General features: G+C 37.1%; 2 protein-coding genes across 2 annotated transcripts in view; one reads left to right on the plus strand and one right to left on the minus strand.

Moving 5' to 3' along the window:
• Positions 1 to 4321, plus strand: part of LOC124155817 — a 70213-nt gene extending 65892 nt beyond the window's left edge. Inside the window, exon 4 of the mRNA XM_046529943.1 lies at positions 2492 to 4321. Within this exon, the coding sequence (XP_046385899.1) occupies positions 2492 to 3334 (843 nt within the window). The 3' untranslated portion in view covers positions 3335 to 4321. The remainder of the gene's footprint in view (positions 1 to 2491) is intronic.
• A 3707-nt stretch (positions 4322 to 8028) lies between these two features.
• On the minus strand, positions 8029 to 26472 carry LOC124155818 (squamous cell carcinoma antigen recognized by T-cells 3). The gene is made up of 15 exons (XM_046529944.1): positions 26213 to 26472; positions 25998 to 26124; positions 25808 to 25912; positions 25304 to 25467; positions 22448 to 22696; positions 20192 to 20522; positions 19208 to 19414; positions 18936 to 19104; positions 18078 to 18384; positions 11856 to 12027; positions 11300 to 11511; positions 11049 to 11196; positions 10630 to 10763; positions 9419 to 9576; positions 8029 to 8804 (listed from the first exon to the last, which is right to left on the minus strand). The coding sequence occupies exons 1-15, from the start codon at positions 26378 to 26380 to the stop codon at positions 8612 to 8614; spliced, it is 2844 nt and encodes a 947-aa protein (XP_046385900.1). The 5' UTR covers positions 26381 to 26472; the 3' UTR covers positions 8029 to 8611.
• Positions 26473 to 27046: the final 574 nt, after the last annotated feature.

Genomic DNA, 27046 nt, shown 5'->3' on the forward strand with positions numbered 1-27046 from the left:
ATGCAAAAACAACTACGGAAATATAAAATTTTGGAATTGAAACGCTCAAAATAATAAACCAAAGGCGATTAAATAGCATTTGAAGGACATTTTGAAATTACTAACTCAAGCCAAACGACAGAAATTCTACGTACACACGTAAATTACCTTTCCAAATACAAACAAATTCATAGCTCACAAAAAGCGGCACCATTAGAACCGGTATCATTATAACTGCTTTCAAGCCGACCTCGTACGCATGCCTCGATATCATAATGTCACTGCAGTGACAATATATACAGTTGCTGAGCATCAAAAACGAGGCAAACACTTCATTTACAGAAGTTTTTAGCACCTCTATTCGTAATTCCATAGTTTACAGGTATTTTCAGAAGCTGGAGATGCGGTGGCGCAGTCAGGGGGGAGGTCCGGGGGGTCCCAACATCCCTCGAAAAATAACAACATAATTACTTTGCTTCAGAAAATATAACAAAATATTGAAAAATCATGAATTTAAAAAACACTACTTTCAAAAATGAAGTTTTTCTCGGTTATGAAAAGTGTTAAAATTGGTTTAAACCTTCTTAGTAAGTACCTTGTTTTTTGAAAATGTTCACCCCCTGGTTTTGGACCCCCCAGAACGAAATACCCACCGTGGAGATCCTTTTCATTACAAAAAAAAACCTTTTATGAGATAATTAATCGATCTAGCGCACTATTAACGGAACCACATATTCATTCATTTTATCCCGAACTCAATAGAAATTCCGGAAATTCGAATGTGTTCACTAATCGCCATGTTTAATAATACGATTTGATGGAAAATACAAATAAACTAGACAAACATAAAATAACGACGTAACTCTGAAGGGGAATTATGGTTTCACTTTCTTTGTCAACAATATGCATTAAAAATGAAGTTCGAGTCTAACATAAGAATAAAATATGCACTTTAAGAGAAACTCTGAGAAGAGTATTGTGAAATTTTTATTTATGGCTTTATTTCTCCTTTTTCGTCGTACCGTCAAAAAATCAATAGTAATGGATTCACCATGTTATGATCTTAGATGTACACATTCTTATAGAACAAAGATCGTAGAAACGATTATCTGTTCTAAACACGATCTGATTCACAATGCGCAGTCAGTTTTTTTATGGGTGACATTTAAACGCGCCATTAGCCATGATCAACAAAAAAAGTTGAAGAGACGACATTATGAGTATAAAATCGTGGTTTGCTCTGGCGTGGCAATGCAAGTTTTCTTTTGAATCCTACCATTTTAAAACATTTAAACTCAAAGCGTTCCGCTCTATTACTGTCCTATAAATTATTTTACCGTTCCGTGAAATGTCATACGACGATTACGACACCGAATTGAGGATTAAATGAGATATAAAATTGAATTCAACAAAAATGGGACCGTGGATTACTTCTCATACTCACAGTGATGTCGCTCACTCAGGCACGATATCGCATTATAATAATTCGGTAGAAAGATTTTAAGCTACGACGAAAGAAAATGCCTCAATCAGCCGTTCTCTCATAAATTTATAATAAACAATTCGAAAGTTACCGCCCACTTTTCATGAGTTGATGACGTCACTAGAGATCATATTCAATAACTCGCAAGTTCAATGTGAGGGTAGTTAGAAAATTTTAAAAAAGGACAACCCATGATATTAATATTTTAAGTTCTTGTGAAAAAAAAAAGTTCAGGAAGATAATGCTAGTTAATGGATAAGGAGAACTACGATAGCTCAAAGAAAGGACGAAAGACAACAATTTTCCTACTTTCAAGGGGAGGAGGGCCCTGTAACTCCTCTAAAGGCCGCTATACACGGTGAATGGTCATGCGAATGATCGCATGATCATTCACAGGATCATGCGAGCAAAATAGAACATTTCCCAATTTTTACTGAATGATGATGCACATGACGGTTCAGTCGCGAATTTTTCCGGTACACACAGCGAATGATTTCATTCGCCTGATCATTCACCGCATATAGCGGCCTTTATACTCGCTCCTTGGCGGGTAGGGCGAACCTACCGCTACCTTCCTTGGATTCGCGCCTTACCTGAGCACCTAACCTGTGTCAGAACTACAAGTTATGTCAGGGGGGGCAAGGATGAATTTGCCGCCCAACCTTCCATGATCGACATCCCCCACTACTAAAAGACGAGACATATTCTCGTACGATTTATCCGTAATGTATTTTTCTTTGAGATGTGATAATTGAAATGATACGTAGTATGTTTGCTATCACGAATTTTTATTAATATTATTGTTAAATAATTTATAAATTAGAAATTATTGTTAGATAATTCAATTATAAAAATTAAATTACTTTTTTAACACGCTTTACAAATTTTGCCGCCCCCTGAAATCTACCGCCCGGGGCACGTGCCCCCTCTGCCTCGCCCTAGTTCCAGGCCTGTACCTAACAACACATTTAACATCACTAATAACTGTAGTAACAATAAAAATCTAAAAAAATATTATTTTCTTTTCAGCCCCGCGCACACGAAGCAGGCGGCAAGTACGCGTTGGGAATCATCGTCAGAAAGTACAAGGTGGGATCCGTGGTCCCGATCAGGGTGGAACTGACGGCCAACCACAAGGGATTCTTCGAATTCCGCCTTTGCCCCCAGAACAATCACCGACGGGAAGCCACCCAGGCCTGCCTCGACAAACACCTACTCACGAGGGCCGATTCCGTCGGCGGCACGCGCGTCTTCCCCGGCTCGGAGGGGGGCGGCGGAAATAGAATTTTCGAAGTCCGATACTGTCTCCCCGTCGGCCTGACCTGCTCGCAGTGCGTACTCCAATGGCGCTACGTGGCGGGAAACAACTGGGGCACGTGCGCCAACGGAACGGGAGCCGTGGGGTGCGGACCCCAGGAGGAGTTCCGCTCCTGCGCCGACGTCTCCATACACACGGACGCGGGAGAAGTGGACGAGACGCCATACCCCAGCGACGGAGACGAGGAGGATACCAACGTGGACAACGAGATACCGGACGGGAAAGAAGAAGAGGAGGAGAGCGCGAAATCCAAGGCGGGAGAATTGGAGAAGGAGCTGGAGGGTGGTCTGTTCTGGTGGGCCATCATACTCATCATCGTGGGCTGTGCTTTCATTTCTGCCGTCGCAGTCTTTGCTCTTCTTTATCTGTACTACTACCACGCGAGGGACGGTCTCAAGAAGTGGATGAAGAAGGAGGAAGGGAGGAGGACGGGGATTGCGGTAGCGGTGCCCATCGAGCCTCACCATCAGCAGGCGCCACCGGCCGTCCCTCCGAGGCGGACGAAGAGGGCAATGATGCAGGACGACCTCGACAACAACAACCCGGACGTTTGAAGAAGACAAGTGGATTCGAAGAGCCACACTGCCAATGGAGGGATGCTTGGCTCTGATGGGAATTATTCGTATTGGTTTGAATCACCAGTGGTTGATATTAAAGGCTATAGTAGGCAAGGGAGGGAGGAGGTCGAGGGGTTCAAACACACCCCTCTGCGTTGCTTGGCAGACACTGTCCAGTGTGGTGAACCCTCTAAAACGAAAGGAAAAATTTGTCTCGAGCCTAATTGATTCCGAGAAGTTTATGAAGTGTTCATAAATTGAAGTTTTTGCAATATTTGATTCTGACGAGAAGATGAACCTTTGCAGAGACCCATTGGAATACAAAATTAACATCTAAAAAAATTAATTGATCTGTTGGTATATCGATCAGAATAATTCCCATCAGTGTCAGGAACACCCCCAAGCACTGAATCCATAGGCCTTGAATAGGAATATTGTTTCCACTGGTCAAACATAGGCAGTTGATGAAGCCAACATGAACGTCCTGCTGGGTGGCAAAAATAAGTGGCAGCGCACATAACCTTGAATCCACCTAGCTTGCTTTAATATGGGTGTGTGGATGTCAGGAAACCTGGCAACTCGAGTTCTGTGATACTATCCACGAGTCCAGGCTTAGCTAAGGTTGTATGATTGAAATCTGCTTCCTAGCTCATGACCCATCTTTTCATTACTTTCATGACATGCAATACTGTCTACTCCCATTCAAGGTCCATGGCAGAAACTCACACACTGTGACAGTGACAAAAACATACCATTTCAGTATAAAAAGACTGCAAGTTTTATTTATATTTCTTTGTCGTTTAGGTTTTAAGGTTGACTTTCTTTCCAAATCTCTTCTTTGCTAGAAGAAAAGTGGGACCATCAACATGTCTCTAGAGGAGTGGAAGAATGTAATCTTGTAAACAAGTGTTGGGTGATTGTAAAAAAATATTTGTACAAAGTCGTTTGTTTTTATTATTAAAGTATTTTCGTATTTTCATAAAATTTGGTTTCATTCCACACCTGAAATAAATCCTACTCAATGCAATGCATAATTATCTCCCATGACTGGGCCTTACATAGAACATTTGGGCTCCAAATCAAAAATTAATACATAGCAGGTCCATGGAATTGAGACTCAATTCTACTTAGACATAACACAAAGATGGCTGAGCTATTATGGTATGAACTAACACAGTAAATCTAACTTTAATGATGATGCAATTACGGCATTGTCATTGGCATTGGCGCCGACTCCATGGGGCTTGAGGGGGCCCGAGCCCCCTCAAAAATTAGTTATGGGTGTGAGGAAAAAATGTGTCAGGCTTGTTGATTTTCCCCTGAGTGTCCAGATATCGAGATTGTAGTTATAAGGGTTCTAATGTTGATCATACGACTCTTCTAAAATGCTTAAAAAACTTAAAACTCACTACTTATAAAATTTCCTGGGGAAAGATCCCCGGTTTGGGCCCCCCCCCCAATATATTTTGTAAGTCGGCGTCCCTGGTCATTGGGCAAGCCACCTCAGTCATATGTCTATTGTAACAGGATGAGTGAGGGATGTTGAAAACCCTCTGCTCTATGTGAGAGCTGAACCCAAAGAAGAAAAAAACAATGCACTTGGGCCATGAAGTGTTTTGCTAAGTGCTGAAAGCACCTCAAGTCGCTCACCGTTAAGCCTGAATCACACGATCATTTGTTTTGCCTCTCTTAGTGATCACTCGAGCGCTCGCTTTTCGGGATCGGAAAAGTGATCGCTCGAGTGATCATTTTTCTGAATCACATGGTCCTTCCCACCGTTTTTTCTCACATCATTTCTGTTAGCACAGCTCTATGTCATTACTTATGCCCTTCCCACGATTGTGAAACGTTGAACTGCAATCGCTCCATACGGGCATGCGTTCTGATTGGCTGATAAGGGGTATCAGTGATGATTTCAGCGATAGAAAAAGCAACCAGACAAGTGAGGAAAAAAAGTAATGGGAATCCTCACAATTGGAGTGATTGCGAATAACAATTGAGCGCGACAATCATTTCCAAGTGATCGCTGGAGTGATCACTCGAAAATGACAAAAAAAATGATAATGTGACTCAGGCTTTATCATTTTTGAAGATCAAATTCTGAGGCACATAAATGTTTAAGCAAAATTTTAAGGAGATATACACAAACAGAAAGTGAATAAATAGCCAAAAATATAAAAATACGATGGGAATAATTATTACTCACCAGATAGGAACCATTTCCATCTCTGGTCAAATGGGAGAGGATTTCATCACTGAAGATGAAAGCACAACTTCTTACCTTGGTTAAACAAAAGAATTCATAAATCAAAACTCATAATAATAGGATGCTGATTGAAAACTGTCATAGTGAACATAAAAAATATCATTTAAATATGGAATCACAGAATTTTAATTGAGTTCATTAGTTAAATATAAGGGAGGAAAATGAATCCACTAATAACTATATGTGGGATTAAGGCACACACATCACTCTTTCCTATAAACAAGACCAATCACCAAGTTTTATAAAAGCCTTTCATAAATAATTTGATTGAGCAAGGACATGCGGTGAAAGCTAAATGCCTGAATTCAACACTATCAATTTTCTGCTAAATGCTCTGTTTATTCCCCAATTAGACAATGCATTGTGGTTTTCTATACCTTCACGGGGCAGTTGAATCAGGGAAGACCAAACCCTAACTTGTTATCCATCCTAATTTGAGTGCCTTCCTCACACATTGCAGCAAAAAAATTATAATTTAATTTATTATTTTATGGATGGAGTTTAAATTATACCGCATTATGATATGTTATAATTTTTCCTCTTACATTCACAAAAAATCATTCAATACTACTCTTTGATTAAAAAAATTCAAGTTAAAAATATCATATCCCATCACAAAAATTTAGACGTGGCACAAATACTGATCCTTGAGTTCTACCACCATAAATGTGCTTCATAACTCTCATATCTTTTGATTTATCCTTCATAGGCTTGATACCTGAACTAATCTTATCCATACTTCAATGTCTAATATGGTCAGACTCATGCATATGGGACAAACAAATACGAGATGAATTTGATGATCATCCACCGATTCAGGTTAAGCTCCGTGACGGGAAAAGAAAGCTGAAAAAGACAAGTCCTCTGCCCCTAAGCATAAATGACAGTGATACAAAGTCAAATTTGTCTGCAACACACTCTGCATAGGTTGTTTTAAACTAATCACCACATTATGCTACATATCATACACGGTATTTAACTTTTATTAGAAGAGTTAAATACGTTCGCCACGAAAAAATATTTCTCATTTTTCATGGCAAACTTCATCCTTCAGTGTATTTAATTTTGCACCCATGCGCAAAGTCACTTGTTTCTGCAGTGCATTTTTATTATAAACATTCTTTTTCAGCCACATTTAATCTAAGTAGATAAATCATCAATCTCACAATGTCCATGAATATAAAAAAAATTATGCTTTCTTCTGTGAACTATGCTTCTGGAATGGACTGTAAGAACATGCCAGGGTAAAAGGGCTTACCAAAAGGGAGGATTCGCATAATTTGAAACGTTAATAACAAAAGCAATGCACAATTTTCCATTTCAGCAATGACTTTGGCCGTAATAAAATAGAATTGAGAGGTGGCATTAACTTTAAAGAGTCTGCTATACTCCATAAATGACCGACCCACACTGGAAGATGTAATTTATTGCGATTAAAAAGTATGTATTTCAAGAGATTGTCTAATGCAATTCTTAATAATAGGGTAGTTTCCTTCATCAAAGAAAACGATAGGCATTGATTGCGATTCGTTACCCACCATTAGTGTATTCATAATACACAAATTATTTGGTTTTAGAAATACCGGTTTAGACGAATGGCAATGGTCAATTTTATCCTCATTTGAAAAAGGCCAGATTGGCGCCCATGCGATTCCACTCCGCGTGACGTCACAGGGACCTAGTTTCTACACGAGAGGATAGGAGTTATACATCTTCTGAGGTTACCAATGCAGGCATGAGGCACAGAGCTCAGGGAAACATGTCTTAATAATCACCTATTAAAACTGGCTAAGGTCGGAAAGTTTTCTTCGTTTGATAAGGTATTAATAAACCTTTTTTAAGCCAAGCGCTACCATTCAGCAAGGTACTCAGCTATCCGCTAGCATCCTGCGTCCTATCAGCGCTCAGAGCCTCGATCAAAGTCACTTCACAAGGAGAGAGGGGGAACCAGAAATGCGTCGCACGGACTTTCCTACTTACGCGTCGCGTTTTCGCGCGCTTGAAATTTTTCACTTTTCATTTAATCGCGAAAAATAGATATCGTCATTTAAAAATCTAAAAGCGCGAAATACGTACTCCAGGAGTAATAATCTTTCGATTTAGGCAATAAAAAAATAATAGGAAACCACCCTATTGGAGACTTAAATTGTGGGTGTTACTTATACTGATAGAGAATTTGAAGCATTTGAGTGTACCATGCACTGGAGGATAAAAATAATTAACAGCCACATCCATTTCTAGCAATAATATTTCCTAAAATAATTCCCCACACCATAAATTTGTGTGCTTTCATGGCCCAGCAACTTTCAAATGAACTACATATACATTCACCATTGCTTGGCCTCAAGAACCAAAATGCAAATTGTTAAACTGTTCACCATCTGCACCCAATGCAATAAAATTTAAGGGTAAATAATTTATTTCATTAAATTATCTCAATCTTTACTCAATTACAAACACAACTGCTACAAGTTTCATCCACACACATTTTTCAATCCTTGACATTTTACATCAAGCTATCCACAATTATAAAAAATAAGAAATTAGTTGACATGTGAATGAATACAAGATGCATTATGCACAACCAATAAACCACCAATTATGTATTTTTTTGGGAAATCAATAACAAATTTAAGGCAGGTTCATTTGAAAATGAAGCAGTTCAGGAAAATTGAAGTGTATGTATGAGAAAAAATATGCTAGAATTGAACTGTATGCCTCAATTATATTCATAAAATAATTAATCCTTCCAGTCAGTCAATCACTACAACAGCTAGTGATAAATAAAGACATTGGACACACAGGCCACCGTGCCCATTCCTGTTCGTAAAAATTCAACCAAAAAATGTCTTCCACTTAGTTCACTAAATTTTGGAATATCATGGATTACTAACCCATGTCAATCAACATAAAATGTATATATTAACCCAGCAATGCACTTTCAGTGGGTTTCATTTCCAACACAGAAAACAAAAAGAAAGGTTCCTCAAGAAAGATATCTTACAGAGTTATTTCTTTCCAGCCATTAGCATTTGACGAAAATCTGCATTAGACATGCCAGTTTTGTTCGAGGATTGGCTGGAATCTTGGCTGGAACTTGAAGTAGAGGTTTCAGATTGCACTGAACTTTCGCTAGGGCCTGAGTGAAGCTGGACTGAGCGTGGCACAAACACTGATACTTGAGTTCTACCACGACCCCGCCTGCAATAAAAGCATTGGAAAGTTAGAGATTGGGTAAGGATATAAAGATTCAGTTGAATCCATGGATTAAATTCGTAAACCAATCAAGTGGGTTACATGTGCCACTGGTAAAAAAAAAACAAGCAGAATATTGATGGATTAATAAAAATCAACTCGTTAATTATGATTTATGTTAAAAAAGAATGATTATAATTTGCCATTTGGTCTCTAAGTACCACCCAAAATATCACTGTAAAAATGCAACACTTATCCTTTCAGAAAAAATATTATATGAGTTTGAAAAATATCTAATGATTGATATAGATATCCTGGACCACAAATGATTTTATGATTAAGTTTTAACATAGGACAACTTTCCTTAAATGAAAAGATATAAGTATGACACACTGCCCCCAATTATATTTTACCTACCCCCAACCACCAATTGGCACCACCCATCCCATTCTTATGAAAACCAGAAAGGAAAAATAATATTAGATTAATGCAATACAATACATCATCTGCAAAAATAAATATTTTTGCATTTACTGTTCCCTTTTAATGCTGCACAGCTTCACCATAATGCATCTCAGACAATCTTGAGAATGAATTTTTCAACTCTACACTATACTTACGCTCCAACTTCCTTCGATCCACCTCCCAGTGATAAAATTCCCTGGTTAGGGTTGAACATTGATTGTTTACGTTCCGGAGGTTTGCTAATTGCTACAGAGATTGTATGACCATCGATTTCCATTCCATCAGTTTTGATGAGGGCATGAGCTGCAGCAGCCTGAAAGTTTGAAATACACGTATAAACATACATAAGAATTGCAACTGGTATAACCTCATCATTCAGGAGGATGAAAATGGTTGTGCTAGAGAATTTTTTTCTACCTTGGTAAGTATTTTTTTTGTAGTATTAGTTAATGAGTATTTTTTTGTACATAGTTTTTTTGTAGTATTAGTGTAGTTTTAGTATGCCTAGAAAATATATTTTTAAAATATTTATCTTCCGCCAATCCTAAAGTGATAAGTAAAAATAGGTACCAGTACATTTCTGCATTGCCAAAATCCAAAGATCTATTTCTTTTCTGATTTTTTTTAATTTGGGCACACATGTCTACATATGAATACAATATATGCACATACATCTAATTAACAAAATTATTAGTAGAAAAAAGTGACAAACATAAAAAGAAAAAGGGGACAGTTCAAGAATCATTACACACTTTCTAGAACTGCTAAATGCAGTTATATTTGATTCAGGGCCTCTAAAACAAGAGCTAAGTACCATACAAGGCCATGAGCTGGATTCAGCATTTTATGAAGTGCTTCAAAATTTTGACTATGGAGCATCTTGTACAAATGATCAAAAACTGGACGGTTCATTTTTTATTACAGACTCAACCACAGCAATGCCATCTGCTTGGTGTACATAATATTTCCAGGTCCAACAGAAGCGATAAATTAAGAGAGATTTTTAGCCGAACGGATAGATATAAGAATTCGTTTTTCCCCCGAACAATAAAGGACTTTAATAAACGCTTGTCCCAACCTCGTTAGAGCACTTCTTTTTTTTTTTTTAAATAGCTGTAAACGGCTGGTGTCCTAACACCCCCTGCCACACGCCTTTTAGGCGGCTTGCGGGGTATTATGTAGATTTAGATGTAGATAATACCAAAATGCCAACAAATAAATATCAGGTGAAAACAAAATATCTACAGCTTTAAGAAGGTACCTGAGGATGTTGTAACAACAAAATACACTATGCACAAATAAATTCAGTGGAAAGATTGCATTATTTCATTTCAATTGAATGTGGTAACAGACTCAATTTTCTCACCTCATCTTCAAAGTCTACGTATGCCAGTCCTTTGGAATGCCCATTCCTATACGTAACCAATCTCACGTCTTTTAGAGTCCCATAGGGACTAAATAAGTTTTTCAAGTCTTCCTTTGTTGAGGAGAGTGGTAGCCCTAAAAGAACAAAACATAGAGTTTACTACCAACTCAAATACAAAATTGTACCAGGCCCTAATAAGAATAAATCCCTTATTTATCCAGTTAGGTAAAAAAAATGTTCGGAAAATTCCAAAAGATGAAATTCGAGACAAATTTCTTAATGGAGAGACATAATGTTATAGTACTAAAATAAGTTCGATTGTAAGGACATACAGAAGACTATGTATCTCTCTAGTTCACAAGCAATGTGCCAGGAAGTTCCAAATCTCTTCTATCCAAATACATATTTGAAATATTTACCTTTCACGAAGAGCTTATTTTTCTCTAATTCAGTGCTGTAACGGAATGCCACTTGCCGTGTCTGTCTGTCAGGATCACACTTTGAGATGAACATAGGCCTACCATTCAAAATTTCACGGTCCATTTCTAAAGCCTTACCAGCTTCTTCCTAAAAAAGGATGGAATAATAAACCACATTAGGCCATGTAATCTACAAGAATGCAACAATAATCAAATAAAACTATTTGACGATTAAGGCTAAAAATACTCACCAGGCTTGAAAACTCAACATAACAGTAACCTTTAGAGCGACCTTTGAAATCCTTAACGAGCCTGATGTCTGTAACAGTTCCACATTTTGAGAGAGTTTCCTTTATCAATTCTTCAGGAATGGAATAGTCCAAATTGCTCACAAAAACAGTACGGTCATCCTTGGAAGAATTGTGAATAACAGGTCCAATGGAACTAGATTCCACACCATCCCCTGCATCCAAAATGCATGTATGAGTCAAGAAATACTTACAAATTCAAACTATATGCTACAAAAGCTGGATACTAAAATAGCATTGAAGCATATCAAAATTATGGATAATTAAGGCAACAGATAATACCATTTGTAATGATAAAATTACACCGAATCCTAAAATATAATTTCTCACAGCCGATACAACATATACTTATACAAAACAAAAAATGAATTTTTTTCACTATCCTACAGAGAATTTCTACTGTATTCAATGTCAGAAATATCAATCATTTGGATACTACATGGTTCATTTATTCTAAAGACATATGTAATTCTCACTAGTGTCTAAAAATTCTTCTAACCTTTGGCTTTCTTTGGAGCTGATGAATCATCCTCATGATTACCATCTGGTGACATTGGTTCAGATCCTTGAGAAGTGCCCTTGGGCCCCACCAACAGTGTCCCACTAGGCATTACTATCTCACCTTCTTCTCTTCGCCTTTTCACACCTGACATTGGAGGGACACCGGTAGGCTGGGAACAAAAAATAAAGTAAACATAAAAACATGCTAAAAACTTGACACAACAGGAATATGACTTTGAAATTGGCTCAAAAATGTGTTCTAGAATAATAATTGCCAATGAATTGGGTTCTTGCAACTTCAAAAGATCAGATCTGTAGAATGCATCTTTTAATACCTACATCAGGCATCCAAACAAGTAACTTGTTCATACAGGATGTGTCAACTGGTTTCATACTACTTTCTTCAATGGAAAATAGGCAGGTAGATTGAAGAAAGGTAATGAGCAAACACAGCCCATTCCACACCAAAAATCTACTCAAGCCAGTAATGCTAAATGGCTGGTCTCATAAGAGTGAGAATATTTATCTTTAAAATATGCTTTGATTTTTTTCATAATCATAAAAAAATATGAATCAGCTATTAATGCCACCAAGGATATATGTATTCATGACAACCTAAGGCAGACAGCTACCTATTGCCTCTGGAGATTAAAGTAAACACAAATACACTGGAGTTATGCAAAGTACATTCTTGGAGAACTGGGAGGAGGATACATTTTTGGTCTATGTTCTGATTTGATTCTTTAACAACTTTAATTAAAGTTGATTTCAAACAGGCAACTTTAATTAGCCATAAAATTCACTGACGATATTTCTAGAGATTCATTCTAGTTAGGGGTCGACGGGGCCCCGAAATTTTCGGGTCGGGTCATCGTCCTGACCCGACCTTCGGGTCGGGTCATCGTCCTGACCCGACCTTCGGGTCGGGCCGTTTCAAATCTCGGGTCAAAATCGGGTCGGGTCGAAAATCGCGAGAATTTTATCCATTGCGAAAAATATTTTACTTTTCTTTTTTATAACTTCTATTGTCCCCAGCAACATTTTAAATTGATTATGGCCATCATTTGTGACAGTGCTCTCAAAATATAACATATTTCATACATTTTATGGCATAAAAAATCGTAAAATACAAGCCAGCGAATATTTCCTATGTAAATGGCGATCTGAAGAAAACCTAAGTAACGTAAAAGTTAGACATTATTTTATATTAGAATGCAATAATCAGAACTAGCTGACATTAGAAGGCTAGCATCAATTAAGGGCGCTAAAGGCAGAAAGTAGTTTCTAATATATACGCAGTAGCGAGGAGTGGCGACAGGCAGTCGTGACGACTGCCAGCCCAATTACGTTTCAGTCTGACTCCGTCACTGAACTATGAAATAGTAGGGACTACAAAGAAATATTCACGGGTGATTGGTATTGACTTCCATATTTTCAGCTGAACATTATATATGCGTTATTGGGCTGAAATATTATTTCTTTCCGATCGATAATAACTTGACAAATGGGATACGGCATATATTCCATTTCTTATCCATTTTAGCACCTGCGGTAATGAATAAAACTTCTCGGCTAGGCACCAGGTTAGGCTGAAAAGTTTTTAAAGCCTAACCTCATTAAGGTTTGTGAAGGTAAATGATGATATTTATATCATTCTTTTAGTTTACGGAGACATAGATGAAGGAGACTCCCGACCTGTTCTTAAAAGGCCGTTGCAGATGCCAATGCTGTTGTCAATGCGACTACGACTTTATCTCAGCAGCTGATATCTTAGAAATGTTTAACATTGATTTAAAAGGATTGTTTTTGGCTGGAGTGGAATCAATATTAACAGCTTTATTTTTAAGTTCATTAAAATTATATATGTGAGGATAAGTTTATAAAAATAGCCATGCTTTCCATTTTTGCCTATTTTAAGCAGCTATCTGCGAAGTCTAGAATACGGAACGAGTATTTTCCTTCCATCTACCCGTTCATATAACAACTCTTGATGTTACCCCTGCCCAAACGCGTTCCACTGCCCTTGTTTACAAAACTCCAGAAGGGTTCGGTGTATTTAATTTTCCATACGGAAAGCATAAAAAACGAAACCAAATTACTGTCGACACGTCGACTAACTGGAAGATTATTTAACCCATTACTTCAATCAGCCAATCATGATCACTGCTAAAATTACTTAAATAACAAGCTGAAAAAAGTAGAACTAGGCCAACACAAATTGCTGGAACCAGCAGTTCCAAGCAATTGGCAATTTCTCAATTTGTGAGTATGACAGAAAAATATGGTAAAAACCACCCTAAAGTAGTGGCAATGAAAAATGCAGTCACTAAATGGATGATAGAGAGTCTCCATCCATTTACTTTGGTAGAAGAGCCAGGGTTATTAAAGGTCTTAGAAATTGCTGACAGTAGAATCAGTCTGCCTTCCGCAAAAACCTTCTCAAGAACACTAGTTCCGGAATTATTCGAAAAGACAGTGGCTAAAATGAAATGCATACTAGAAAGTGAAAAACCTACACTACCGGCACTATCGATCACTACTGACATGTGGACATCGGCCAATACTACATCCTACCTGGCAGTTACTGCGCATTATGTAACGAAAGATTTCGCACTCACGTCTTATTGCTTGGGATGCAAAGCTGTGATGGAGTCCCATACAGGTGAAGTAATCCGATGGGAATTGCGGAATATATTGACAGAATGGGGTTTGTTGGGCACTAAAGTACTTTACTGTGTCTCGGATAATGCTGCAAATATGCGTTCAGCTGTAACTTTAATGCCAGATATCACTCAGCTCTTTTGCTTTGCACACACTCTTAATCTGATGATTGAGGATACAAAGAAGGAGTATAGCGGATTTGATAAAATGCGCCACAAATGCAAGAGCATTGTAAAGCATTTTCGCCACAGTGCAATTGCTAGAGCAAATTTGCATAAGCGGTTGAAGCAGCTTGGGATGAGACAATTGGAATTGGTACAAAATGTAGAAACCCGTTGGAACTCTGAGTACCTCATGATGGAAAGACTCTGTGAATTGAAAGATGCGCTTGTGATAGAACTGAGTCAGCCTGGTTGCCGTATAGACAACCTGACTTCCATGGAATGGGGTTTAGTTGACTCCTATGTCAAGGTTTTAAAACCAATATCTGAGGCAACTTTACAGGTTTCATCAGACAAAAAGCCAACAAGAAGCATGATCATTCCAATTCTTTTTGGCATAGAAATTAGGATCAAGACAGTCATCGAGAATAAGCAACAGGGGTCCACATTGGCAAAGACTTTGTTGAAGTCATTGAGGAGTAGATTTCCGATGTACATGGAAGACCAGCTAAATTTAATCTGTATGTTTTTAGATCCTCGATTTAAATTCCATATTTTAGAAGAGCCACAGAAGAAAATCATTCTACAAAAATTGGAAACAGAAATATTTGCCAGCATAAAAGAAGTGCCTGTAGGTAGGTTGGAAGAAAGTGCAATCAAAAACATCACTAGAAGCGCAACATCACAACTGTTCTCTATTTTTGAGAATTCATCATGTCAAAGAATCCAAACAAATAAAAGAACTAGTTAAAATAAAAGAACGCTTGAGCTCCAAGGTAGGTACCAATATATGTATTTTTATAATAAAATGTAAGCTACCAAACCCTTCATTAAAAGAACTAAAGTCAAATAATGTTACTATGGAAAAATTAACTTTGTAAATGGAAATAATTTTGCATTTATTTATTTGAGGGAATCCAAAAATCATGTGATGCATTTTAAGGCACTTTGTGACCCCTCCCTAGTCTTGTGATATTGATTAATGCTTGAATTTCCAGCATCTCCCCCTACCCTCCAGGATGGATTCTTTTGTAAATTTTTTCAGGTTACTAATTACTATGCAGGGTGTAGTAAAACACTTGTGCTTTCGAAAAAGGAATGGTGGGAGCATAAATATTTTTCCGTCATTCAGTATTTGTTAAATTAAGGTTTTGTGATTTTTCACCAACCTCTTCATCACCTCACCTGAGTTATGGATGCCCCCCTTTTTGAAATTAAGTTCACTGTCTAAATAAATTGTAATCAGGTTCTAAGTAAGTAGTACTGAAGCATAAAATGGTGAAATACTACCCAAAGCATTATTTAAAACCTAAGAAGGCTCCTACAGGGTGTTTGGTATAGCTTAATACAGCAAAATGTTTATGCTGATTAAATACACTTTCTTAAGTATGCATACATGCTTCCTTACATTAAATTTAAATATTTTTTAGGAACCTGTAATTTTTAAGATTCAATTTGACTTCACTATTTTATGTTCCAAAAGCTTAAAAGTTGCCCTAGAAAAATTAATATGTATAGACTAAATACATGGATGATGTTTTACAGGTAAACTTCAGCTAGAGGCTTGCACAAATGAGCCACGCATAACAATAAATGATGACCCATTTCAGTGGTGGCAAGATAATAGGTTCAAGTATGAACTTATTTCACCACTGGCTCAAAAATACTTGGGCATCCCAGCCACAGAAGTTGCATCTGAAAGAGTGTTTTCTTCAGCAAGGAATGTCATCACCAACAGAAGAACCAGGCTTTTGCCAGAAAATGCAGAAACATTAGTGTTCTTACACCAAAATTTAAAAAGTTTGGATGTATAATAAACTTTTAGAAGACAGGAATGCTGTTGTTTTTGAAGTGTTAAAACTCAAATTTTTATTTCCAGATTATATTTACACGAAGGACTACTTCATTTGTTCATGTTACTTTCATCCTTTGTATTATTAGTGTAAAAAAAATAGGTTTAATATTTTTCACTTTTGGCAAAAAACTAATAATTTATAGATTGTGTAATTAATAGTAAATAACTAGACATAAGTCATTATTATAAGGCAAATATTAATGGATAGTGATAATTGTTATTAGCTTTCATCAGTTATCATTCTATTTTTTTAAGACTGAGTTTTTGGTTTCTTTAACCTTTTGTAATTAAAGAGTAACACATTTATGGAAACAAAATATTTCTTGTGTATATTTGTCATTGATTTTAAACATTTGTAATATGGGCCATTGAGTTTAATAATAGCCTATCTGAAATTGAGTGCACTGGAAGAATTGACTTAGGGATATATTTACAGGAAATACAGGAAGATGTTTGTTTTACCTTGACCTCATTATCCAACTTAGTATTGTATTTATTTGTGTTATTTTTGTAGTAGTCTGTTTCAGATATGCATTTGCATTTCTGTTTTGAGTGAATACACTTAAACTAATCTACCATTTAGGTATAGATTGTTTATTTTTATTTCCTTTTATTGGCCTTCATAAACATATTTTTTGACATTTCTGCTTCAAGAAAAAAATTATGATCAAATTTATGGATACGACCCGACCCGAGAGTCAAAAAAAAATACCCGACCCGAACCTTAAAATTTTGACCCGTCCACCCCTAATTCTAGTTGATTGAAATATGTATTTAATGTGGTGATTCAATATATGTAGATTCATCCCATTTGGTTTAGCGAATGCCAATACATATAAACCTAATTTAACTACCTCTATTCTCAGTGACACAGTTTTAACTCACCATTTTGAAGGCATTAATAATATACATTCATCATATTTGGTTTACTGAATATGAAATAGAGATGGGTCAGTTCAGGTACCCAGTTCTCGGCCCTAACAACCGATATCAGGAACTGATCACATGCAGTTGGTACTTAGGAACTGGCACAGAGCGGTGGGGAGGATTTGAATTTTTGCCCAAAAACCAAATTCACTTTGTCGTCTTCAAGGTCATGGCCAGAATGGATAATTGTTGTTCATTTAACACGTTGCGTACTGGGGTAAGCTAATGTTTAGAATATAACTTTACCCAATCAAACGTTATGATGCATAAATTCATTATGAATAACAAATAACAACTGAAAATGCTCTTACGAATACGTATTGTACGCTTTAAAATTGTTTAGGCTGACGCACCTAAATGACAAGAATCTTCGTCATCCATCCGGAACGTTCGGGAAAAAAATGATGAGAATTCTTGTCATCCGTACGCAAGGTGTAAAATTTGCCATTTGTTCACAAAATAAGAGTCCATTGTTGAAACCAAGTATCGAGCACCGGGAACCGCTGGGGGAGAACCGGACCAGTATCAGAAATCAGAAGAATTTAAGAACCGACCCATTCTTAATGTGAATATAAACCTAATTCAATCACCTCTATTCCCAGTGATTTTAACTCACCATTTTGAATGCATTAAATTTTTCCTGGGATTTGTTCTTTTCACCACCAAACCCTTTCCTCTTCGCTTTCTTAGCTCCTTCCGCTTCCCTTGCGGCTTCAGCTGCCTTCGCAGCTGCAGCTGCTCTCTCCTTCACAACTTTCTCAATTCGCATTCTCACAGCATTTTCACACAATTCAAGTGTTTCAAGAGTGCCTTCATCCCTCTCAAATGCCAACCAAGATTCACCAATTGTTTCGGGCCAATCAGTTGATGAAGCCAGGGCACGAGAATATAGCCTGCGCAGATGTTTACTATCCCCATATGTCCTAATTAGAGAGCAAAGATAGAGATTATGAAAGGCCAAAGAATCAACACGATTCCAAAGTTATCATCAGGAAAAATTAAGTAATAGAAGGCCGATACTTACAACTTACTACTTTTTAAATGCACAAGAGAAAAAGAAAGGGGAACAAAATTTTACAACCAAAGAAATAGACAAAAATGACAATCGAAATGGGATCCTTTAAAAATACAATAAGAACACCCAGATGGAGAAACAATTTTTATCGCCCTCTTTACGATCATTTAAGAATTAAAATTTTTGACGAAATCTCAGCTAATTCTTGAGCAAAAACTCATGCTTTGAATTCAGTTTTACAAAGAGCACTAAGGAAATTTAAGTTATGTCACCATATGAAGCGAAAATTACTCTAGGTATTCTAAAAGCTGCATTTGTTTGCAGTTTCCCCAGCGCCGGTATCATTTTCTTAAACTGTACAGGCAAAAAAGATTACTCATTTTCAAAATGTCTATTTAATATATTGATATCGCCATTCATTCTTGCACAAATAACTCAATGTTACAGGAAATCACATACCTTTCAAGACGAATGTATTCTAGCCACATCTGAGCAGATTTGTCATGACCAATGCTAAGAATATCGTTCCAAAGCAGTCGAGTCTTCTCCATATCCCCAAACTGGTTAGCCTCTATCCTTGCCCAATACTGCAGTAATTGACATGCTGGATCTCCTTCCAATCCAAAGACTAAACAATTGAATGAATTTAATTGATTACCAGAAAATAAAAATTTTCCATCACTTAATTACGACAAAAATGAATAGCAAAATAAAATAAAGCAGTTTCTTACATTCAGCAAGATGCGAACAAGCACGATCAAATGTGTTGCGAAGTTCTTCATTAGCAATTTTATGTTCTGCGCAGATTGTATCGCCTTGACTTGGTTCATCATCCCATTTGCGTAGACGTCTTTTGAGGTAGTCAATGTAAGTCATCCATAAGTCTCTATACTCTTGAGCAACAGAAAATCCTGAAGCTAGAGCTCGCTCAAGGATTCCTGAAATTTGGTTAACACAAAAATGAGTCAACTTTCAGGAGAGCATAGCTTTAAAACATTTTACAGTAGCAATAAACACTCATTTGGTAACAAAACTATAAGATTGGTTAGGACACCTGATGGTAAAGCCCAGAGCCACACCATAAGTGCTCCAATATACAATCCCCACACTTAAAGGATTGCATTAAAGCCTTACTTAGGATTTTACCCTGGGACCCTTCAGTCAGATGCCAAATGCTCTAACCACTGGGCTACCACGCACAGCAGCAAAAATAATTATTTCATAATAAAGAAACAGTAGTTTTCTAGAGGAAGTATTCCTCACTCCAAGTTGCATACACTTCAGCTCTCATACTTCATTGAAATGTACATCAAACGTTTCAGCAACTTTCATAAAACTAATACATAGGTATAAGGCTTTAACTTATTGCCAAAAATGGTGCTTCAGTACATATTTCCTGTGATGCCAAGAGTGTTTTTTATCAGTTGCTCATTATTGGTTCAAAGCACGCTGAAATATCATTGCAAATGCATCTAAAATGAAATTTATTCTGATTACAGTACTGCGATCATAATGACCAATTCCGTCACCGTCCATGCTTAAAAAATTGGTACCAGTCACACGTAGGATCACCAATCTGCTGGGATTTGGTGGCTCCGTGACCTATCACTACACCCATGTGATGGTCAACTTGATAAAATGCTAATAGCTCAACAAAAGAAATAGATGAAGAAGTAAATTCAATCCATTTAGAATATGACATATGTACGTGGTACCTTTAATTTCTTCGTGTGTGCAAGAGTACCGTTCACTTGCTCTGAGGTAGCGAATCCACAGGAGGGAGTTCCATGGACAGTTTCTCACAGCACGTTCACACACAGGCAGAGCCACGGCTCCAATGCCAAGAGTGCAGTCGGCCCATTCGGTATACTCCAACCATAGGGTGGGCTCAAGGCACAGGCCTCCTTCTGACAGTGCCCTTTCGTACAAGCACTGGATCCTACCAGGATCTGCCTCTTCAGACGCTTCATACGACAGGTAGTCTCTCCACCGAGACAGCCGCTGAGCAGCTGGTTCCAGGTCAACTTCAGATCCATCAGCGCCAACCTGAGGGAATAAAAGTTCACATGAAAATGGAGAACTTCAGCTGAAATCAATTATGATTTAAACAATGAAACTAATAGTTGATATAATAAAAATAAGATGAAGGGAATTTGAGCATTTTCCCAACATAATTATAAAAAAATCTCTTCAGGGTTGCGATGCAGAATTTACATTTTTACTGACTTCTGGAAACTCAAAAAGAGCCAGTACAGTTTCAACATACACTGGCACATTAAGGAGCTACCACCACATCTATACACGTTTCAATAGCTGCCTCTGTTTTGTAAGTTAGGTACATATTTAGCTTGCTGCCAAACTGGATTAGGATGGGATGACATAGCTTTCAGCAAAATAAAGGTGCAAAGGCAATAGATCATAACCTCTCCATTCATAAGCATTACTGCACTATAAATAGACTCATTGGAAGACATTGGAAAGTACCACTGGCTCTTGACATGGGCATAGCAAGGCAGAAACTTGAACTAAATAGCCACTTCCACAAAATGGCTGACAGCCAGTTTATTTTTTTGCAACATTTGAGAATAGAAGGTGTTTTGGACAAGTATTTTCAAACTTACTGACACCCAAATCAAATTTCCATAAGTTCTTGTCTTATCCCAGATTAGATGGACCATTTTTAAATTTCCAGAGTTTTCTCTCACTTTACTGATTATAATGACCCCGGGAACCCTGCTTTTGCTGTGTTGCATCCATGGCTGTGACCTCCAGTCACCTCCCTTAGTGTAATACATGTGTGCAGTGGTTTTTAAACCCAGTTTTGGCCCCATCCAGACTAAATGAGTTGGATGCATTATTGCAAGAAATTTAAAACTTTTTTTGCATTGGCTGTATTACAGGATGATCGATAGATAGCAGACAAAATATTTGCATTCAATGTTTTGATAGGTCATTTAACAGTCAGAAATAAAAATTATTAAACTGGATTCCATAAGTATTTAATAAATTATTTCTGATTAAATTGAGTTTTGCACAATTATTATGTTAAAAATTTATTTCATTGAGGATTCCTATAAGAAGTGGACCACAAAGTCAACCATTATCATCAAGTTTATTATCATCATTATCATCAGTCTCCACATTAATGCAAACATTTGCTCAAGATTCTTAATTCTTAAACAGTGCAAGCAGCAAAAAATATTTTTAATAGTTAACAGTCCATAGAATTCACAGAATAACTCACCATAAAAAGGTCAAATTGCATTTTACTCACATGCAAAATAACATATTGAAGTTAGATCTGACTAATAAAAGAAAAACATATTCTCTGGGGCTGGGATTTAATCTGTACATAGTAAAGCCTTTGATAAACCACCAAGTTTACTGGATAACGCAGAAATATTTCAGGAATGGCAAAGACCTCAGCGTCACCTCCCTAGGTATTGGCCGAAGATGACAATGAGACATACATGACACACTTAAACAAATAGAAATTACTAAACTAGAACACAAAATGTAAGAACTTAATGTTTTCCTGGCATACAGTTAGGGTGAAGTCTTCAAGAACGGTGGAATTTCCATTCTTGGGAATACCACCACACAAGTTCAATCAGACAATACTGCCAGTTTCAATGGGTCAATGTCCTGAGGGTAACGGTGGAGTTATATGTAACAATATAATACATATAATTAATGCTCCTTAAAGAATTTAACATCATAGATAGAAAAAATTCTGGAGCATTAGGTGACCCCAGAGGCTATTGCCTGTTGAAGGGATCACATTCAGAAGTACGATCATAATACTGTGTTAGTCTTTGAACATCGCTAATGCCTGATCGAATAATCTGATGGAATTCCTACGAAGACTTCACTCTTCGCAACATGAAATGCTATGATGGAATACTGAAGTCAACTATACAGGTATATTCATAATAATTCCCAGAAATTATATCAAACTCCAATTTACTGACCAAAAGCTCTTCATATGGAATGACTTTCTCCAGCTTCGCTAAGGCTTTTCTGAATCCAAGCTCTATTACAGGGTCAAGCTCTACTTCGTACTCCTTGGCAAAGACATCATGCATCTCCTGGTGGATATTATCCATTCCATTCAATGGGCACGACAAGCGCCTTTTGTAGATCTGGAGCACACGTTTAAGCTGAGCAGAATACTCAGGGCTACTTTGATCACCTTTTTCCTTGAAGCTAGCTAGGATATCCTAAAAAGTTAAAATCAATAAGTACAAAATAAAAATCAAGAGGATAGTAGAACATTTATGGACAAAAATACTTTCATACATTGGTTTGCTGCAAAACACCTTATCAAGCAATAATGACATAAAAATTAAGAATTTTTCATCGGCAAACATGTACAAAAAATTGTTCAAGAAAATGAAACCAGACAGAGTTCCCAACAAGATTATAAAAGGACACAGATTTCCTCAGAGGCCTAGGACCCAAACAATTTTCCGTTATGAATTTGATATAATAAAAAAGTTTTGTTCTTTAAAAGTGTAAAAAAATTTCCATACATCAGCAGGAATAGTTCCAAGGGGGGTGATACAATGCTACCCCATTACTCCTCACCATACGAAGCTTCCCAAACCAACCGCAATAATAAACATCATCCGTACGGAATAGAATACAAAACACTAAAAAGAGTAGTGGATAAATTGTTCAAAGACAAGCAAAACTTATTGAGTTTGAAAAAAGGTTCAAATGCAATGCTGCTAAGCCTGTATGGCTCAATGGCTTTGCTCACTGAGAGACTTGATGGGGTATGAGATACACTCATAAGGGGAGACCACATACCTTGCTCTGCCTTTTTCAATGCTGTATTTTTAATGGCATTCGGAATGGTGAAGACTTCTCTGAACTGATAGTGGTTTCATTGAATGGGCCTTAGTATGGCTGTAATTAATTAATTTCCCGGCGGTATTTTTAACAAGCGCTACATAATCCCAAAATAGCGCCAATTCTCCAACAACAGCAATTGGTCTAGTGGATAGTGCGTCCGGCTCTCACCTTGGGGGGCTCAGGTTTGATACTTCTCCATGGGAACATTTTTGTAGTTTTCATTTTGATCATACGTTGACAAGTTTTTCACTAATGTTAACTGCAGCAAGCATTGGCACGAGGTAAAAATTTTATCATCATAATGGCGTTTAGGTATTTAAGCAGTGTCATTTCGAGCACGGAGATATGAGGACTATGTTAGCAAGGTTTGGTGTGCGTTAAAATGTTAATTTCTTGTATTGCTTATATTGATCAACTTCCTGATTAAATATAAAAACCACAAATAGGATGGAATAAAAGTTGATTATTTAAAATCAACAATTACGCCAAATGTGTATTGTGCTTGCTGCTTCCCATAATCTTCCACAGCCCTCCAGCATAATAATGAGAGGATCACCTACAAATGTAATTTCTTCGAGAAAAAAGCCACTGTTAATGTCCACAGTTCATTTTTCCGCATGTTATTGAGGATGGCAGGAAGTGTAATCTTTATATTTCCCCGTTCGAAATGACACTGCTTTAAATACCTGAACGCCGTTGTGATGATGAAAATTTTTTCTCATGCCCATGCATGCTGCAATTAACATTAGTGAAAAGCTTGTCAACGTATGATCAAAATGAAAACTACAAAATATATATCCATGACGAAGTATCGAACCTAAGCCCCCCAGGCAGGAGCCAGACGCGCTATCCACTAGACCAACAGTTGTTGTTGGAGAGAAGGCGCTATTTTGGGATTGCATAGCACTTGTTAAAAATACCGCTGGGAAATTAATTAATTACAGCCAAACTAAGGCCCATTCAATGGAGCCACTCTCAGTTCAGAGATGTGTTCACCATTCCGAATGCCATGAAAATTACGGTATTGAAAAAGGTGGAGCAAGGTACGCGGTCTCCCCTTGTCAGTCAAGGGTTCCATAAGTTTGAACATGGGTGGAGTTAAGGGGGGACCAGAAGGACCCTGCCCCTTCAACTGAAATGGCAATTTGTCCCAAAAAAGTATGAAACCTATACATTCAAGTCATATGAAAACAAAATCATCAAAATTTTAAATAAATTTTAGTCTTAGATATTACTTACTATGCTATTTTCAGAGGATATTTAAACAAAATTTCCAGGAACACTTAGGTGTTATGAAATACCCCCACATTAGGGATAAAGCTCCACAATCCCTAAATCAGCAGAGGGATTGCCACTCCCCCCAACTAATACTCTGCACTTCACTCATAAGTTTGAATCACAATAGTATATACAATAAATACATAGGATACAAAATTATTGATAAATATTGCCTCAATGGACACTGCGAAGGAGAATGCCACTATAACTTGTTTGTGTTTCAGAAATTAAAGTTATAAATTAATATGAATTAACTGGATGGCAGTGAAAAAACGGATTTCAAAATATGTAAAGTCAAAAGTATAATTAGTAACTTGGAGGAATTTTTCCATCATGAAGTGTCAGAGAACGATGTTAATACTTATAAATTTATTACAAACGGTGAATAATCCCCTATGAAAAAATAGTATAAACCTGTACTAAATTTGTATACATTCTTATACAATTGTCGTGACAATGTATAAGAATGTATAAAAATTGTATACAGGTTTATACAATTTTTTCATAGGGGACGATACATTAGCGAGCGAAATAGAAAAGATTAAAAAATCACTTTGTAACACATACTAAATCACGAACGAAATACCAACTCAACTACCCAGTATTGCATATAAATGGCAGCATTGTTTTTGGCAAAAACATTTAACGGCTACCACACTGGCATAAGTGAAAGTGGCTAATGTTAAAGATACCTTTTCAAAGTTCATGTAGGCATCCCATATTGCAGACCCCCGGGCTACATGGAGACCCACTGAAGTAAGGGCCTTTTCATAAACAGCACGAATATCTTCCGTAGGTTGTTCTTCAGATGACAATTGCTTCAGAAAATCTGCATACTCAATCCAAAGTTCAACAGCTGAAATACAACATTATAATTTGAAGATGCTCGGATTGTTGGCACAAGTTCTCAATATTATTGTATGAGAATATACACAGTTAAGATTTTGGAATCAATAAGGAGCTCTATAAATCAAAATCTTAAGTACTTCTCATAATTCACCTCAACACGAGGATTGATGAAATATTCCTTCATGGATTAAAAATGACTGGAGGCTATTAATCAAGTGCCGATTTCAACTACGGCATATATTACGTTTAAGGGTAAGTAATCAGGGGATTTAACATAAGTATATAGAATAAATACATGGGAAATACACATTGACCCTTGTTACATCGCAAAGAACTCATTTACTCACATTGATAATCTTTTACAGCTCTTTCAAAGAGCTCGACGACAGCTTTCTTCTCTTCATCGGTAACAGCAACGCTTTTCTCATTTTGCAACCAAGACATCCACAGGGCTGTAAACGGGGTAATAATGAGCATAATTCGTTTTATAGTCATACGAAATTAATTACAACATTTTAATAACCTCATAGCACTCACCCGGCGTAAGAGGAAATATTTCGCTCATTCGCTGTCGAACTTTCTTCAGTTTGTCAAAATCTGTTAACTTCTCACATACTTTAATTAATTCCAGATGTAAATTATAATTATAAACATTTTCTTTCACCTGAAAAGCAAGTTAAACAGTCGTATTTTCGTAGATGCACCATGAAAACCGGAGAACTAAAACGTAAACAGTATGGAAATAAACCAACCCTTTCTTCCAGTTCTGCATAACGCTGCTCGAGATCGGCATCATTATCAGAATCTTCTTCCGAAGATGCTTCCATGTGATCACCTTCTTCATCACTAGCACCATCATTCACAGTATCTTCTTCCATCAGCTCTTCGTCGCTGTTGTTGTCATCCGCGGCCATCGCCATTTTCGTAAATACTAATCCGAAATGAGAAGCGAATGCATTTCCGGTTGGTATGCGTGCGATGCGTAGTGAGAACAGCGGGCAATTTGAAATAGATTTAGTGCTGTGCATGGATGGAAATGGAATAAGGCTTGTAGCAATTACTTGATTTCTCGTTCATAATTGGGGAAATTAGGTGGCTTAAATATTGAATGAATATGTCATATTTCGAAGAATTTAGCAAAATTGATTCAGTTCTTAACATTTAAAAAGGGATTATTTTCGAACTGAATAAATAAACTCACTTCCAAATCCCCATTCTGTAGTCATTGCAAGTCCATGCCCATGCTTTACATTTTTAATCCTTTGAAAATGGATAATATAAAAGAAACAAAGATTGTAGAATAATACTCACAAATTTTTGAACTTATAAGTTAAATGCTGTGAAGTTAAAGGCGAAAGTTAGTATCCAAGATTTTCAAGCATGTTATGATGCCATTAATTTACCGGCAATATTGTATTAAAACATCCTCTTCGCTTATCATTGCCTTTGATCGAAATGCTGAATGTTATACCCAGTTATAAAGAGCTGTTTTTATTTCTTTTACGAGGAAGAAAAGCTACTCTGGACACCATGGGATCCACGCCGGAAAGATAAGAAATGCTTGGAATTCGGAATGAATGTATGTA

The sequence above is a fragment of the Ischnura elegans genome, chromosome 3 (assembly GCF_921293095.1).
Source record: "Ischnura elegans chromosome 3, ioIscEleg1.1, whole genome shotgun sequence".
Lineage (NCBI taxonomy): Eukaryota > Metazoa > Arthropoda > Insecta > Odonata > Coenagrionidae > Ischnura > Ischnura elegans.

Excerpts from the sequence above, each read along its gene's own strand:
- LOC124155818 (XM_046529944.1), bottom strand. The coding sequence starts at position 26,380 with ATGGCGATGGCCGCGGATGACAACAACAGCGACGAAGAGCTGATGGAA. Across the intron at positions 25,468-25,807 it reads AGCTGTAAAAGATTATCAAT|CTGTTGAACTTTGGATTGAG; the intron begins GTGAGTAAATGA and ends GTTGTATTTCAG. Across the intron at positions 19,105-19,207 it reads TTGTTCGCATCTTGCTGAAT|TCTTTGGATTGGAAGGAGAT; the intron begins GTAAGAAACTGC and ends TCAATTGTTTAG.